This window comes from Engystomops pustulosus, chromosome 2 (genome assembly GCF_040894005.1).
Source record: "Engystomops pustulosus chromosome 2, aEngPut4.maternal, whole genome shotgun sequence".
In the NCBI taxonomy this organism is placed as follows: domain Eukaryota; kingdom Metazoa; phylum Chordata; class Amphibia; order Anura; family Leptodactylidae; genus Engystomops; species Engystomops pustulosus.
The window spans coordinates 36,985,441-37,003,608 of NC_092412.1; the positions used below are offsets into that span (position 1 = coordinate 36,985,441).

Sequence of the window (18,168 nt, forward strand, 5' to 3'; positions counted from 1 at the left end):
TTCTCTCTCAGACCCCCACAAAAGCAGAGTTATAAACTTGCCTGGTATCTAGGGATCTTTAGAACGAGTAGAGGGACATTGCCTTATGTCATTTGACCAGGGTGTCATCACAGGTCCCTTTGCCTCTTTCCATTAGCAAACTATCGCATGCACATATTTGACCACAAAAAAAAAAAAAAAAAAAATCACAGCATGCCGGCATGGACTTTTAGCATGCAGGCTGCTTTGATTTCATGTCATATGATTTGCTCCGATTCCATGAGACGTGTTTGGAGTACAGTTCTCTAATGTTAGAAGGCTAAAGGACCTGCGATGATGTCACCTTAGTCACATGACATTACTGCTGTATGGGGAAACGCAATGGGCGGAGCTGCCGGATTCAGTCTGAGGAGGCCATACCCAGCTAAACGACTAGCTAAAAGAAGGGTGTCAATAGAACTAAGAGTGTAAGCCAACCACACAGAGAGCTAAACCAGAGCTATACCATCTTTAACCATACATTATAATGCCAAGTCCAGGGGCAACAATGTTTTACACCCCATCCAAAACTTGCTAGTGTACTCAGTAACGTACCTGAATACAGCTGCTCGCCTACATATGCCTCAACGCTTCCACTTTTGATATCTTCATCGTTACAAAACCCGGAACCATGCCACAAGTCCCAGACATTAATGGAGTGCACATGAGCATGCACATCTGTGCTTCATTAAGCTAGAATACCCCATCTGACTTTGGTTCCTATTCAAGCAGTCACTGGGGTTCTGACCAATAATAAAATAAATATTAAAAAAATTAAAAAACCTGAAGCCCCTCATTTGCATAATTTACATCACAAACCAACTTTTTACTCGACAAATCAATAGCTCTTGGGGTGTATAACAACTTTGACTATTATCCGAGTCACCTATATCCGTCAGTTTGTCTGCTATCCTCCTCAGTTTAGCACTAGGCCCTTCCTGCGCTTTTCTTATTACTGTTAAAGGGCACCTACCACCACGATTCGACCTATAAATGTAGATTGGGTGGTAGGTGGATGAATGGGACGTAAGGATAGCCCTTTTTGGGCTAATCCTACGTCCCGGCTATCCTTTAATGTCTTTATATGCTAATTTTCTTAAGCGGCTACTGGGGCGTGGAATAACCGGACATGAGGCCCCAAAAAGGGCTATCCCATTCAACCACCTACCACCCGTTCTACCTTTATAGGTAGAATCGTGGTGGTAGGTCCCCTTTAAGAACTGTACATTTGTAAAGATACAGCGTATAAGGGGAGGAGCTATTCTTTGCTCACAGAGGTGTAAGGGGGCAGAGGTGTATCATTAGGCAGTGCTCTGTGTAGCAGAGATGAGTGTTCAGCGCTGTGGATACAGATGTCTACTACACAGAATAGTGAGGTACAAGATCTCCCAAGCTCCCACCATCTAAGTCTGATTGTACAGAACTTTCTCTCCACCTCATGCTGCTACCTTCCCCTTCATTGGACTTGGCACCATAAGCTCTGTGCAGAGAAGCTATTAACCCTGAGTGCTCAAACAGCACAGGCTATAGACTTCATATAATAATCCTCTATGTACACTTTGCAAGGTTCAGTGGTCTTTTAGGAATCTCAAAGGATTTTCAGCTAAATTACTTAATGAGAGAACACAAGGTATCATGGGAACTGTGTGCAGAGTGAATGGGAATCAGCTTCAGGGCAGACATAGGAAGAGGACAGTCTCCACCAACTTCATCACTAGTAAGATTTTTGTCAAGCACATTTTTTAGAACATAAAATGTCAACTTTTGAAAGAAAATGGCAAACACCACACTATGGGCATCGTTCGGTTTGTTTTTAAAGTAGGAATACCACATGACAATTTGGTAAAATCATAACTTTGGAGTGACGCTTCAAAAGACTTTTTTTTTTTTTTTTAACTGAGGGCATAAGGAGTCAATACAAGAGCAGATTGTGCCAGACGCTTGTCAGTGTGCTTGGTTTACAATCCTTGATTCTGGTGCTAGATTTCCTTTACATCAAGAATGCTTGCTCTTAACTTCATGGCCTCATACACAAACAAAATGGGGCTTAACCATGTTGAACCAAAAATTGGATGGTTACAACCTTTGTAAAAGCCTAAAACCAAAAGAACAGATATTATAACCATACACTGAAGAAGGAGAAAGTAATGTACAATATCTCCATCTTCCCATGTTCAAGACCAGCTACCTCATAAGGCAAGGCCCAAATGAGTTCTGCAATATGTAAAATGAATCACACTGACAGCTGGTGTTCCTAATACCAGGGTCTCCTGATACCCAGCACAGTGATGGTTCAGGGTTTTCATCATATGTCAGCACACCAAAAAAATGGTATAAGTTCCCCACACTGAGTACTTCTATAAAGGAATAATCTAATCTGATAACTCAATTTCTTCTATATGCTCCATAGGCAAACTAATCTGGCTTAAATAGAGAAATATGAAGTTTAAAACAGAATTCCTTTTTAAAAAATTTCATACCCAAGTGTACAATAAAATATTGTGGGCCAGGAAAAACCCCCACTGGGGCATAAGTTGTCAGCACTGTCCATTTCATAAATCTGTAGATTATCTCATTTTACTGAAATCCAATAGCAAACTCATAAGGACCTATTATCAATGAACAGTAAGCAGTTTGTTTTTTGGCAAAATGTCATACTTTGCAAGTAATTATGTACCTCATATAAGGAAGTCACGTGTACCTGGCAGGTCACGTTAGAATATATAAACTAAATAGCATAAGATTTGTACTTAGTATCACTATAGCATTTCTCCATACAGCCCTCACAGACATTGTCACACCCTGTCCCTCATAGGGCTCACAATCTTAAGTTCATTACCACTAGGTATTTGGGTGGGAGAAAACTAACAGAAAGAAACACACACAAAAACACATAGGATGGATTGAAAGCCAAGAGCTCAGCAACAAAGCAGCAAGGCAACAGTGCTAACCAATAAAACACCTCGCTACCCAAATATTGACCAATCACTATTATATGGTGCAAAAATAACCTGTTAATTATAAAACTAAGACAATGGTTCAACAGTTACACAAAACGTGAACAGAAGTAAGGGAAAAAAAACACCAATACAGGCAGTCCCCGGAGGTTTGTTCTTAAGTTGAATTTGTATGCAAGTCGAAACTGTATATTTTAAAATTGTAGATCCAGACAAAAAAAAAATTTGGCACCAGTGACAATTGGAGTTTAAACATTTTTTGCTGTAATGGGACCAATGATTATCATTAAAGCTTCATTACAGACACCTTACAGCTGATCATTGCAGTCTGGAACTATAGTAAAGCATCCAGAGAGCTTCACCAGAGGTCAGAGTGGTCTGTCTGTAACTATGGGTTGTCTGTAAGTCGGGTGTCCTTAAGTAGGGGACCGCCTGTACTGTAATCAGCAGCGTTTTAAAACCCTTAAATATTTGTCACAATAAAACGTAGAAGGCACAGTATATCAGATGAACTGATGAAGGGTTACACTACTTCATTATTATTTTGCAGCACCGATATAGAAGTGGGAATTTGGTTTTCCATTCTAAGAATTGTGCGACATGACAAATAAGGTTTTGGTTAACAGGAACATTAATATCCGAGGACGAAATCGGTACCTTTATTTTACCTAAATAAAAAGCAAAAGTTACAATATATGCTACTTTAGAAAATTTTAAATATATTTACTGAAGCCGACATATCTCTTAAACGTTACACTCCAAACACCCTTATGCTACATTATGGTATTGCGTATCATAGTATCATAGTATATAAGGCCGGAAAAAGATGCAAGTCCATCAAGTCCAACCTTTAAGAATTAAATAAATGTTTTAGCCCATAACCCGTGATATTTTAGCTCTCCAGTAAGGCATGTACAAGGAGTCCCCATAACAACCAGAGAGTTCCACAGTCTCACTGCTCTTACAGTAAAGAACCCTTGTCTATGTTGATGGTAGAATCGCCTCTCCTCTAGGCGTAGAGGATGCCCCCTTGTCCTGGTCACAGGCCGAGGTATAAAAAGATCTTTGGAGAGATCCTTGTACTGTCCGTTCAGGTATTTGTACAATGTCAGTTTTCATCTAAGTTTGTACCATTTCCAGCCCTAAATCACATTGAGATCTTTGCTTGTATTGAGCCTTTGATGGCACAAGGAGCTCACGGCCTCCCAGACCATATACTTATGGAGAACATAGAAGAGGAGGCTTTACGGAATTGCAAAAAGTGAAGTATATTACATTGTGGTGAATTGACAACATCTCTCATTGAATTATTATATGGTGGCATAAAACAGAGGTTTTTGTTGCACTTCAGGCATCAGGGAATATACCCAAAGTAGACATTGAAAGGAAGTATGAGGTGCCGACCCTAAAGCATAGTAAGGTATCAAATGTTGACACACTCCATTATAAAGGCTGATAAAATGAGAATAGTGAAAATAATCTCGTCATATAAAGCTAAAAGACATAATAAAATGCTATGCAACTATATGCTTAAATGGAGAGCTTGTTGAATATCAGATTTCTACTTTCCTTACTAAAGTTAAACTTTTTTATCAAATCAGCTGGTCTAAGGCCCAGTGTAAGTGATCCAGACGGTTATCCGTTCAGAATGTTCTAGATCATTTGCAGAATCTTCTCAGACACTTCTCCCTTTTCATGCAGGGCTCCTTTTGAATGGCATCATCTGAGGATCTTGTTTGGACTCTTCTGTTCCAATGGACATTAAAGCCTTTTATTTTGGATCAGTTCATCAATTGCATTATTACCGCAGTGACCAGGTTTCCTTCATCAAAGGTACTTTGCACGTGACAGTCGGAGTCTGGTGTCTTCCACACGGCCATTAATGGGGTTACCATCTCTTTATTGAAGCCTGTACATTCTCTGTACAAGGTCTTTAGAACCAGGTTCAATCTTGGCGTAATCCTTATTCGCAAGAAATTTCTTTTAGCAACGACTGCTTTTTAGCATCTTTGCAGTCCCGACACTTTCTTGGGCCATTGCACATTAATTTCTCTAGTTTGCTGATCGTATACAGACAAATCTGTGCATAAATCTGGACCCATTCACAAAGAGGAATTTGACAAGCACAACATTTTGCTGCCCGAATTTCTAGTGGATTTCACACAAACTCCAAAAAATAAAATGTTTGGTCATTTTCAAGGTCAGGAAAAAAAAAAAAAATCTGTCAAAAAGTTTACTTTCTGTAGTTAACACAAGAATTTTACGCCGCCCAATCACCCCTATGGTTGATTTACACACAGACAGCTAACTTTCTTTCAATAGCAAAATAAAGGTGTGTGTGTGTAATTGATCTGACAATGATGGAAATAGCTTCCATGAGGGAAATAGCTGTGGCAGCACAGACCACACAATTGTAAAAGCAAATTTAACAACTGCACAATAACAAAATGATGCAATGATGCTCAAGGAACATTAGCTGGATGACATTGGTGAATTTACAGAGAACATTGAAAATGGGCCTAAATTTGGGAATGGTACTTACAGTGTCCATGTAAGCTGGCTTGAAACTTTCTGTACGTCTTAGGTCATCTTGATCCCTCTGACGGATCATCTCTTCCTCCCGTCGCCTCTGCTCTTCCTCATGTCTAGAAATGAAGTTACAGACCATGAAAAAGGGTACAAGAACCACTGCAAGGCATAAAATGGGGCAAAGAAACAGGTCATAGATGTGTGAGCACAGGTGCTACATCATCATTCCAGGCAGCAGCTCTAAACTGGATCTTCTTAAATTTTTGCAGGACCACAAACATTATCAGCTCCAAATGAGCATGTCAAAGAAAGGTATTTAGTGGCAGACGACAGAGACCGAGGACTTGTCACATGCCCCGATGTTCCTTGTCTATATAGCAAAGATGACAAGGCTGAAAAACTCCTGTACTGTACTATATTAATTGTCTTTCCTCTAGTGGCCAGAGTAAAAAATATATACACATTCTCAAGCAGATACTAAAAAAATAAAATAAAAAAAAATTCTGTAATGCTTCCAAAAAAGAAAAGTGAATTAAATGTTGTAATTGATCTGACAGCCGCAGCCTGAGTGTTCAGTCTCGGTGATACCACGGCTGGATATCGATCGTTATGAACTACTGCTTGCGATGGCAATGAAGAGTGGCAACGTCCTTTTTAAGCTTTTCTTGATGTACTTTTTGTGTACCAAGATATAAAGATAAAAGTGTTTGGCTTTACAAGGTCAAGTATTTTGATTTTCAAGCTCCCATTTAGACCTTGTTCACACCACACCATAAATGGAGCAGTTACTTTTCTAATGTAGAGTGCAAAGACACTGACTCCAGGTAAAGAGATACTGTATCCCCCTTAACACAATGTTATGATGATTATTTTACTCTTGGAACAGAGGGACCTGTATTAATGTTGTACTACAGAGATGCAGAGATGAGGGGTTATATCTCCATAGTACAGCAGCATTAAACCAGTCGCTGGTCACATGATGCCACAATGACTGTATTCTCATGAAGTGGAAACCAAGGGAACCAGATTCAGAGTGTCACTGCAAACCAGCAGACTAGGCACGGTATAGACACCATGATGTCGTGTTTAGTATATAAAAATAATGGAGCAAGAGGGAAGGAGGGGAGAACAAAGTATTTAAGTAACCATATTTGGCAGTGAATACCCTGCTTAATATTCATATTTCCCAGATAATTTGTAAGTAAATATGCTCACAAAAGGCATAACAAATATGGAAGCACATGTTGTAGTCCCTTTCTAAAATACTTACCTCATATGAAACTGCTTTCGTTTTTGGAGCTCTTGATTCCTCAGTTCCTCGAGCCTTCGCAGCTCCTCCTGGCGACGCATCAGATCTGTACAAATACAGGAAATTATGCATGTTTAGTCATTTAACACTAAGGTCCAAAGGACTTCTCACTCCAACCCACAGATTCCTCCACTGCTGCATTTTTATACATCTTCCTCATCTGTCCTAGTTGTACTCTCCATAATGCCAATCTAGGACCAATATCCTCTGTAATAATTAGACCCAGTTCATGCTCTGTCAGCATTTCCATTCATTTACATTTTTTTTTTTTTTTTAAAACAGCTCATTAACTGAACATAAAGGACATCAGTGACTGCCCTTTAACATTATTACCTCTCCAGCTTCATCACTAATGTGTAATTTTGCCTGCACAATACATGTAGTCACAGATAAAAGTTGGGCTTCTTAGCAGGAATTTATATTTTTCACTGCAAACCAGCAAGTGATAATGGAATAACTGTTGATCAGTGATCTCTGCAGAATACTGAGTACAGCATACAGTTCTACATCAGCTCCTGTTACAAGGACAGGATCAGTGATTACCGTATATATACACGTGTATATGCAGAGTTTATGAGCACCATGATCTGCCCAGCTCACTATGATGCCGCGGTGTCACTGCTGCTGACGTCATAGTGCGCTGTGGGCAGAACGCATGGACGCCTCTCTGGCAACTTTGTTACAGATTAAGAGATTAAGGAAGAGACCCCGGGATGGAGAGTATGGAAGTTTATTTTTTTATACACTCATGTCTAAGGTGAGGTGGTGTTTTTCAGCACATTTTCAGGAACATGTAAGGCATCACATGGCATTAATCTGGAGTACAGTTGTGAAAAAAAAATTTTAAGTATCCATTGTTAAGTTACACGATATGATTAACTAAGTTACAGAAGTAATACAGCCTTTGTAAGGAAGTTACAGAACTTAAGGGGATATGATATGCCGTTTCTCACCTTGTCGCATAAGCATCAGCTGATGTTCATGGCGAGCTGCTTCCATCTCTGCCTCCAATTTTTCCTTTGCTTCTCTTATGTTCCTGTCGACCTGTTCTCTCTGCTGCTTCTCCATTTCATACAGAGCTTTCCATCTAGAAGAGTATTCAAACTCAAATGTTCCCGGCTGAGCAAACCGTGGGGGTTCCTCTCTTTCCCTAGAAACAAACATTTTTATTTCACACATTTGAGAGTTTGGGCAAAATAACATCAGCAAACTAAACAATATGTGCCCCAAATTTTTTAACAACAGACATCTCTGGGAACATGCAAGACATCAGACGGACTCCTATCAAATGACCTTTTTCAGACCAGCGTACTTGTAAACATTCATATTACGTCATAATTACAGATCAAAATGAAACCAGTTATTAAACTGCCTTGCTCTATAAAACCTAAAAATTCTATTAAAACTTCAATAAAAATATTTTTAAACAAAAGGAATCCAGTATAGCCACCACGTTACAGATGCTAAGTGATGTTTGACTGTCTAGTAGCTGGCAGACAGAATTATACAAGACAGCAAAATTGCAAAATGGATGCAACACTGAAAACAATATATAAATATACGAAGATCAGTATAGTTCAGACTAACTGCAAGAACAGCAGCCAGTTCACGGAAGCCATTGAGTTCTATTATACACAGTCACAGTGCGACACACTGTCTCAACCCAATACCACCGAGTCGCAAATTAAAGAAGGGATCTTATTCAGTCCCAAATTGCAGCACAGACCATAAGCAACACCTGGCCAAAACCTTCCCCGTTTACGGTTTTAAGCACTGTCGAGTGCATGAGGCCTTGGCGTTTTAGACTTTAGAGCGTTTCCCCACTAGGAAAGGATTAAAAGTAGCATTCATTTACTTGAGGTACTGCTGTGTCTTTTGCATAAATTTTTCTGGCAAACCATCTTCATCATCAAACTGCTCCATTGGTTCTATGATGACCGGTCGTGGTGTCCTAAAAAAACAAACACTTTTATCGTATATTTTTTATTACACATAAATATCATTGTTTTGAAAAATATAATAAAATAGATGATTAAAATATGACAAATAGTTCTGCTGCTTGTTAAACCTATAAACTTTCTCCCCCAACAGTGATGTCCCAACTCAATCATGTGACTGCAGTAGCCAATTGAGGTCTGTTGTGAATGGCTGTAGTGAAACCCATTCAATTGGTTGCAGTTGGGGGTAGATTCAGGGCATAACGAAAGGAACAGAAAGAAATAAAGCCTACGCTAACAGGGCACCTTTGTTAAACCTTTCTGAAGGCACACATTCTCTAATTCACCATTAGCAAAAACAAAGCATTTCAGAGATATAATTCCAACCCGTCTTTCAGTCCTGGTGTACACAATTTTGGTAGTCCTTTTATAAGACCGTAAATCTTCTGACTTCTTATGAATAGCTTCTCGTGATTGCACACTGCAGTGTTCTCTGCCTCCTGCCCCTCCACCCCCCCCCCCACCTGCATTAGAAGACCAGCTCAGACACAGGCAACAAGTAGCAGTGTGCAGAGACTTGCTTTACAAGCTACAGACAGACAAGGTCTTTATAGCAGAGTTGACCATTTTATTGATTAGGGGAGTTAGCAGTGCTGAGAGTGTCATTGTGTTTTATATCCATCTCATCTTTCTTTTTCTACATGTCAGATACTAGAAGAATGTAAAGAAGCTAACCGAAAGTGTAGATAAACCTGTACCCTTATAATCTAAGTACATTATCGGCACACAGCATCTCATAGCACAGAGGGATCATAATGTGTATGCTTAGCGAGTACCCGCTCACACTCGGGGTTCTTACACTGATCATCACTGAGTGATAGGAGCAAAAAAAAAAAAAAAAAGCCATTAAAGTAAGACGTTAAAATCTAAAGATCTTTATTGAGCAAACATCACTAGGTTTAAATCAATGGATTAAAATTTGAAAAATGTCTTAAATTGGGAAAACCCCTTTAAATTAAAACCCAATTTATAGTTATGCATCTGAAATTTTACTTGCTCTTCAAAAATACAGGGTAGACCATGGCAGACTTGGCAGCAAGATTTCTAATAGAACGTCTGACATTTTTCAGGAATTACATATTATATATTTTCCAAAGAAATGGTCCAAACTAAAATAATTTACATTTGGCCATCAAAACTTAACAGGTTCGCATGTACGTCAATATTTCAAGATTATCAGCTCCATCTCTCGCCACAAGAGTGTATTTCATAACCTGACTGGTGATGGGAAAGAGGATGGATTGGCTGTACATGTCCCCCAAAAGCCTAAACTCCCACATATAAACTTACTAGTGGCAAAAAGGTGTTTTCTGCAAAACTGGCTAAATCCGAAAGTACCTGACATACAACAGTTGATAGAGCAGCTAAAATGGTTAATGAATAGACAAACTGGATACAATGTTTCATCAAGAGAGGTACAAAGATGATTTTCCAGAAATGGAAGACTTAGGCTACATTCACACTGCTCTATGGAGGGACGTATATACGGCAGATATACGTCCCACATAGACGGAAATGGGCACGCAGCACCCTACTGGGCGGTACGGTGCAGCACCCATGCGGCTCCATACCCCGTGAAAAGATAGGACATGTCCTATCTCTTCACGGTATACAGCGCCGTGCGCCATATATCCCAATGGAGAGGGGCAGGGGTGAGCAGCACTCACCACCTCCTCCTCTCCCCGCGCGCCTGCCGTGCTACGGTACGGTGGGTAACGGCACTGTGAATGTAGCCTTATACTGCAACACCTTAGAGAAGGAAATTGTAGAAATTGTTAAACCTTCTCAATATATCCAATGGTATTGCAATGAAGATATTAGGGGGAGGCTAACAAGATTGAGGCTGTATCGATGGTGGCCTGGGGAGGTAAGGACTGGTATGCACACACTGTAAGGCTGCATTCACACTACAGTATGGGGGACGTATATACGGCCGACGTATATACGGCCGATATACGTCCCCCATACACTCCTATGGGCTCACGGCCCTGTACGGGAGCGGTACGGTGCAGCACACGTGCGGCACCGTACCGCTCCGTAGCCCGGGGAAAGATAGGACATGTCCTATCTTTCCCCGTACTACGGCGCCGTGCGCCATTAGTTTCTATGGAGAGGGGCGGGGGTGAGCTGCGCTCACCTCCTCCTCCTCCTCCTCTCCCCGCGCTGCCGTGTGCCCGCCGTACTACGGTGCGGCGGGCTCACGGCAGTGTGAATTTAGCATAAGGTTGATGCCTTGTGTTTTGGCTTGTTAATCTTATTCCACTTTTTAGGGATAAAAGAGAACGGTCCCTACCCGATGTAATCTAGCTCAGAGCACGGACTTAATTAACATGGACTGTGACGCTTGGTACCCCAAATTAAATCTCCTTCTAGGGATTCTTCTGCCACCACTCTCCTTCCTCGAGTCCCAATGATATTCAAATAAATGTATATTGAACAAAGCCATTTGTACTGTTACTGTATGACTGTCATTGTGTTATTATGGTTGATGTACAAATTTTGGAAAATGAAAAAAAATCTTTGAAAAAAAAAAAAAAAAAATCACAAGCCTCTTACACAGAATATAAAGGTATAAGGGCACCCATGTTCCCCATCAGTCCATCTCAGTCTGCGATTCGGCAGGACTTTCACTCACTGACAGCTTCTTAAAAGCAATTTACACCTCACTTCAAAGTTGATTTTCAGGCCATGAGAACTAGAAGGCGTTCAACTGCTTCATAACATACTACTAGTAGTTTATTTGGCCAATTTCTGATAACGGGTTCGCTTTAATATCCCTTTAGACACAATGTAGACACTTGGATCATAGAACCAATTTCATATCACTTACGTTGTCAGTATAAATGCTCCCTCGGTGCATCTCTCTAGAGCTTTCCGTGCTGGGGGCTTTGCAGCAAACTCCACAAACCCCTTGCCAGTCGCTCTACCACGGTCATCTACTATAACAACTGCCCTCTCAACTGGACCAAACATGGAGAACGCTTCTTCAAGGAGCTCATTTGAAACCACTGGAGACAAATTTTTCACAGTCAACGCTGCCCCATGGGTAGCAAAACGGATCCGTAGTGGTCGGTTTTTAAGCACCATGCCATCAAGTTCTGCTTTTGCTATTTCAGCAAGAGTTCTGGATTCCTGAAAAAATACAAATGATTATAAATAAAAACTTTCTAATAAGGAACACCCACACTTGACAACTATTTATGGCTATGAAACAGTTGTTCGTGGTGCACAGTTTGCCTCTTAAAGGGAACTTACCACCACAAATCTACCTATAAAGGTAGATCGGGTGGTAGGTGGATCAATGGGACGTGAGGATCGCACTTCTTTAGTAACTTTTAATTTACTTTTATGGTAATTTTATTATGCGGCTACTGTGGCGTGGAGTAGCCGCTTCTGAGATTACACGAGGCGGCTACTCCACGCCCCGGTAGCCACTTTACCCCTCCTACTCACCATCTTCGGCGATCAGCTGCTCGTAGCTGTGCGCCCTTGTCCGGCGATCCTGCCGTCTGCGCATGCGCAGAACAGCAGGCCTGCGCGGTCACTGCTCTGAAGCCGGGGCTGCACAGGCGCGGGCATGCTGTTCTGCGCATGCGCAGACGGCAGGATCGTCGGACGAGGGCGCGCAGCTACGAGCAGCTGCGCGCCGAAGATGATTAGTAGGAAGGGTTAAAGTGGCTACCGGGGCGTGGAGTAGCCGCCTCGTGTAATCTCAGATGCGGCTACTCCACGCCCCAGTAGCCGCATAATAAAATTACCATAAAAGTAAAATAAAAGTTACTAAAGAAGTGCGGGGACGTGAGGATTAGCCCTTAAAGGGCTATCCTCACGTCCCATAGATCCACCTACCACCCGATCTACCTTTATAGGTAGATTTGTGGTGGTAGGTGCACTTTAAGGAGCTACTCACGGTATAAGACCGGTCCACACAGTCTTTGAAAAATAGAGAAAATAATTTCACTATGACCGGAGCCCCCAATATTATTATTCTTATTCCATCTTAAACCACTGATGAACAGCACCAATCCTCAGTTTCTCCTGCTGAAAGTATGTCACCATTCAGACTAGCACCATCGCACTCATTATCCTCTAATTATATTGTAGCTGGAAGAAAATATGCAGGCAGATGGTGTGGTACGTTCCAACAAAGTTAAAATTTATTTCAGTTCATCATACTCACAAGAGTCCATTAAAAATGCGCATATCACAAGTTCAAATAACGGGACGCTAGCTTTCCTATCCGCCCGACCCAGGGTTTCGCCAGCAAGTCTTCTACCGGGGCAGAGCAACCCTGGGTCGGGCGGATAGGAAAGCTAGCGTCCTGTTATTTGAACTTATGATATGCGCATTTTTAATTGATTCTTGTGAGTATGATGAACTGAAATTTTAACTTTGTTGGAACGTACCACACCATCTGCCTAAGGATTGGTGCTGTTCATCGGTGGTTTAAGATGGAATAACGAATAAGAAGAATAATATTGGGAGCTCCAATCATAGTCAAATTATTTTCTCTATTTCTGTGGTATTTATGGCTGTGTTCACATGTGAGCTAAAATGTCAATGTTGCATTTCTTAAAGGAAACCAACCATTTGATGTGATGCATTATGAAGCAAACATACCTTGAGAATGCTGTAGCTACACTGATGCAGGATCATATCTTGGTTAATCCCTGAGCTGAGTGGTTTTGCTTAAAAAACAATTAACATTCAGGATCTTGGCACAGCTGTGTCAGGCTGGCTGCCTGGATCAACACATTAGACAGAGCTTGTAATTAAAAATGGAGGTTAGTCAAGACAAGACTAATCAACCTGGGCTCCATCACTCATACACAGCAGCTGGGGGATGGTGCGGCAATGGATTATTCTGCCTCCAGGAATTATATCATCCTCTCCTTCCTTATCATAATGTTTTATCTGTTTTATCAGCAATACCACTCAGCACAGGGATTAACCAAGATCTGTTCCTGCATAAGTGTAGCTACAGCAGTCTCCAGGTATGTTTGCTTCATAATGCATCAAATCAAATGGTAGATCACAATTTAAAAACCATTTTTAAAAATCACAATTTAAAGGAAATCTACCACTTGATTCAGGCTGAAATTACCCGAGCACAACCCCCTCCGGACAAAAAAAAAAATAGTTTAGTCGAATAAAAGGATTTTAAAATATACAGGCGGTCCCCTACTTAAAGACACCCGACCCATAGTTACAAACGGACCCCTTTGCCCACTGTGACCTTTGGTGAAGCTCTCTGGATGCTTTACTATAGCCCCAGACTGCAATGATCAGCTGTAAGGTGTCTGTTATGAAGCTTTATTGATTATCTTTGGTCCCATTACAGCAAAATTTTGAAACTTCGATTGTCGCTGGGGCAAAAGAAAAAATGTTTCTACAACTTTAATTATAAAGTTTTGAATTACATACAAATTCAACTTAAAAACAATCCGGACCCTATCTTGTACGTAACCCGGGGACTGAGGGGACTTCACCAGGCAGATTAATAATGCACGCCAGCATGTTTGTTCTGGTCCTCCTCCTGGTGCCGAGAGCTGGTGACATGAGGGCTTCTGGCACTTTTCACGCATTGTGCGTAGAATATAAATATTTTATACTGAGAACCCTCAAGTGCTCTAGAGTTTGTTCCTTTTTCTACCCTGGACAGAAAGCAGTACTGAGCGAGTTGCTGAGTACTGAGGATTGATAGTAGTTTCCAGAGGACCGGCTGCATGGTAACTGTCGGTGTCAAGTTGAGTAACAGCGGGGATGAGAACAATTTCTCTCCCCATTGAAAAAAAGTGGGCGAAGAGCAGTGTGCAAGATTTTAAAAATCCAGAAGTGGATTGAAAGGACAGTAATAATAAATCTTTATATAGCATCAACATATTCCATAGCGCTGTGTACGTACCCCATGTACCCCAGTGTAATAACATAATCCGATGAAACTATTGGAGTTAGGGCCCTGCTCATCTGGTTTTAGTTTTAATACTACAGTAAACAAACTGTACGGGACTGTACGACCTTTTGATCACTTTTTATTCAAATTTTTATGTTTAGCAAAATTGCAAAAAAAAATTAAAAATAGCAATTAGGACATTTGGGAGCTTTTCCGTTAGTGTTCACTCCTGGGAATAACCATTTTTATATTTTGCAGATGGGACATTTTAGGATGCAGCGGTGCCTAACATTTTTTAGGATTTTAATTGTTGTAAACTTTAGGGATTTTATTTTACTGTATTTTCATACCCACTAGAGTACTTGTACCCTATGGGTTCTAATCAATCCTAAAATACACTGCAACACTACCACCCGTACGACTGTATTTCAGTACAGGCTGTCCCCTACATAAAAACACCCGACTTCTCAGCCCCCTGTGACCTCTGGTGAAGATCTCTGGATGCTTTACTTTAGTCCCAGGCTGCAATGATCAGCTGTAATTAAGCTTTATTGATAATCCTTGTTCCCATTACAGCACAAAATTGAAAAAAAAATAAAAATTTGTATATAGTTATAATTATAAAATATACCTGTTTCGACTTATATAGAAGTTCAACGTATGAACAAACCCAAAGAACCTATCCTGTGCATAAACTGGCTGTACGTGGGGATTTTACTACAGCTCTATAAGTCTGCTATAGGCATACTGTTATTGATCATGCTGAATGACAAGCCTGGGGGCCTCACAGACTCCCAGCTGTCACAGCAACGAATCGTCGCCCCCGACGACAACATAAGGGGGAGGGGAGGATGATCCGGGCCGAGACAGCATAAAAATGCCCCTACCTACATTATGACAAAATAACATATACAACAGCTGGTGCACCAGGATGTTGAGGATCTTCATGGTGGGGGTGGGGGGCACTAGAGGTTAATATAATGTATGTAAACCCCTAACATGGAATTATAGCTGCTGTGATAACATTTTGCATGGATAGACCGCACTCTTCTCTATCAGGTGTCAGATTTGGTGATGGTTTGTGTACACCTGTGTGATCACCCACATGTAGCTGTGAGCCAATCAAACGCTGACTTACATCTACTTGTAGTAAGGGGTCAGGGATCAGCCGGCTTAGCCATGCATCACCTCAGCCAGTACAAGCAGCACAAGTGCACCTGATAAAAGGAAGCCGCAGAGACCATCGCTACATGTGAACGAGGGAGTAGTGGGAAGAAACTATCCAGAGGGAAGGTGATAAAGCGCGTGTCCCTCGGTGTGTACTGCGCCACATACCAGGCGGATGAAGCCGAAGCCCCGGTCCCGGTTGATGAACACCTCACTGGGTTCTCCAAATTTGTCAAAGAGCTTCTTAAAGTCGTCCTCGGTGATGTCTGTGGGCAGGTTCCCCACGAAGAGGCGGCAGCGCTGTGTGTAGCTCTTCTCCCCGGGCTTCAGGAAGCTCTTGATGTCTATGGTCACCCCCCGCTCCTCTGCTCCTTCTTCCATCTTGGGAGGCATCAGCGCCGGGTCCCCCTCACACAGCTCCAGGCTGCGCTTATTCCCCTTCCCGGGCGGAACCATTTGCTGCTGAGGAGGGGTGACCATTTCATTGCTGTTGCTTCCATTGTTGTTCTTTTCAATGCGCACTTGCTTCAGGTTCCTGTTCGCCATTGCCATCTTTTATTTTACAGAGGGCGACTACCGAGAAACGTCCAGCAGCCACGCAAGTCCGACCAAGCAGCTTCAAAATGGCGCCGTGAAAATTTCCGACGGGTGATGACGTCACGCACTCGGGAGCCCCCCTTTTCTCGGTGTTGCGATTACAAGAGGCCATACGGTACGCTCTATGCACTATGTCTCCACTCTAGTAATAGGACAGGAAGATGCTTCAGCCATATTGTTGTAGACCCAAACCTATTGAGATAAATTAGTTTGGTCCCAGGTAAAATGGCTGGGGGATGACACCGGTGACTTCAGGCAAGTGACAGTGAGACATGGAGCTTTCCTATTACATAAGAGCCGTACTGCAGTGGCCGGCGTCGTGTTATTGGACTGTGTGTTGCTAGGGCACGTGGAGTGCTGGAAAACAATGCCAGGAGATACAACGTGTATAGGTGTATTCACACAGAGCTACCGACCTCCTAATTTAGATATTTCTGCACCTCAATTTGCCGCATGTGGGGAACCCTAATGCCACCACCACAAGCCTACCTACCAGCTCTGCTCATTTTATCAGGATTTTACATGATTTTTAAGAACACGTTCTGACAATTGAGCTCTTATCAAAATTTGTTACAAAAGGTTTATGCGAACCCTGCTCCCAATTTAAAGGGAGTTTACCATATCCCTCTATCAACGTGGAAGGGTGGGGGCTGGGGCAGCAATATATAATGCACACAGTGATGTCACAGTGAAGAGATAAGGCACACATTGATGTCACACCACAGCAATCAGACATGCAGGGATGTCACAATACAGGAATAATGCACACAGTGATGTCACAGTACAGAGAAAACACATAGTTATGTCACAGTATCAAATTTTCAAAAAAACTGGCAGCACTCCAAGGTAGTATCAAAAAGTCACGGGGTGCCCTTTATTCCATGTGCAACGTTTCAGCTCGCAGGGAGCCTTTGTCAAGCATGTCACAGTATCAGGATAATACACACAGTGATGTCACAGTGCAGGGATAATACACACAGTTATGTCACAGTATATTAACCCCTTAAGGACGCAGCCATTTTGCAGGTTAAGGCTCAGCCCGATTTTTTGGATTCTGACCTGCGTCGCTTTATATGGTTATAACTTTTGAACACTGTTACTTATCAAAACGATTCTGAGATTGTTTTTTTCCCCACATGTTGTACTTCATTTTAGTGGTAAATTTTGGCTGATAAGTTTTGCGTTTATTTACAAAAAAAAAGAAAATATGATAAATTTTTTGAAAAATTTGCCATTTTCGAAATTCAAAATCATTGCGTTTCCAGGCAGATAGATTTACCACCTAAATAAGTTGCTGAATAACATTTCCCATTTGTCTACTTTACAATTTCATAATTTCTGAAATGTCTGGATAATTTATTTTGATGTCACGCGGCTTACAAAAAGAATATCGCTTTTCCGGATTTTCAGAATTGACTATTTTGGGGATAAATACAGTTTTGAATGAAATTTTACATATTTAGCATCAAAACCCCCGTATATAACCAACCCATTTTCAAATCTGCACCCCTCAAGCTATCAGAAACCGCTTTTACGAAGATTGTTAACCCCTTGAGATCTTCATAGTAATTGAATCAAAATGGAGGTGAAATTTAGAATGGTCAAATTGTTCCCTTATACGTTCATTTAGCACTAAAATTTACACATTTCCAAAATATAAAAAGAGAAAACCCACCATACAATTTGTTCTGCAATTTCTCC

General features: G+C 41.4%; 1 protein-coding gene across 5 annotated transcripts in view; it reads right to left on the reverse strand.

Moving 5' to 3' along the window:
* Positions 1-16,532, reverse strand: part of PSPC1 (paraspeckle component 1) — a 68,499-nt gene extending 51,967 nt beyond the window's left edge. For all 5 annotated transcript variants that reach the window (XR_011853029.1, XR_011853028.1, XR_011853027.1 and 2 more), the window contains exons 1-6: positions 16,039-16,532; positions 11,641-11,942; positions 8,669-8,764; positions 7,767-7,963; positions 6,775-6,859; positions 5,518-5,620 (exon numbers count right to left, since the gene is read on the reverse strand). Coding sequence is in view for 2 of the 5 variants with exons in the window: in XM_072134266.1 (XP_071990367.1) it covers positions 5,518-5,620; positions 6,775-6,859; positions 7,767-7,963; positions 8,669-8,764; positions 11,641-11,942; positions 16,039-16,422 (1,167 nt within the window). In the remaining 3 variants the exon portion in view is untranslated. The remainder of the gene's footprint in view (positions 1-5,517; positions 5,621-6,774; positions 6,860-7,766; positions 7,964-8,668; positions 8,765-11,640; positions 11,943-16,038) is intronic.
* Positions 16,533-18,168: the final 1,636 nt, after the last annotated feature.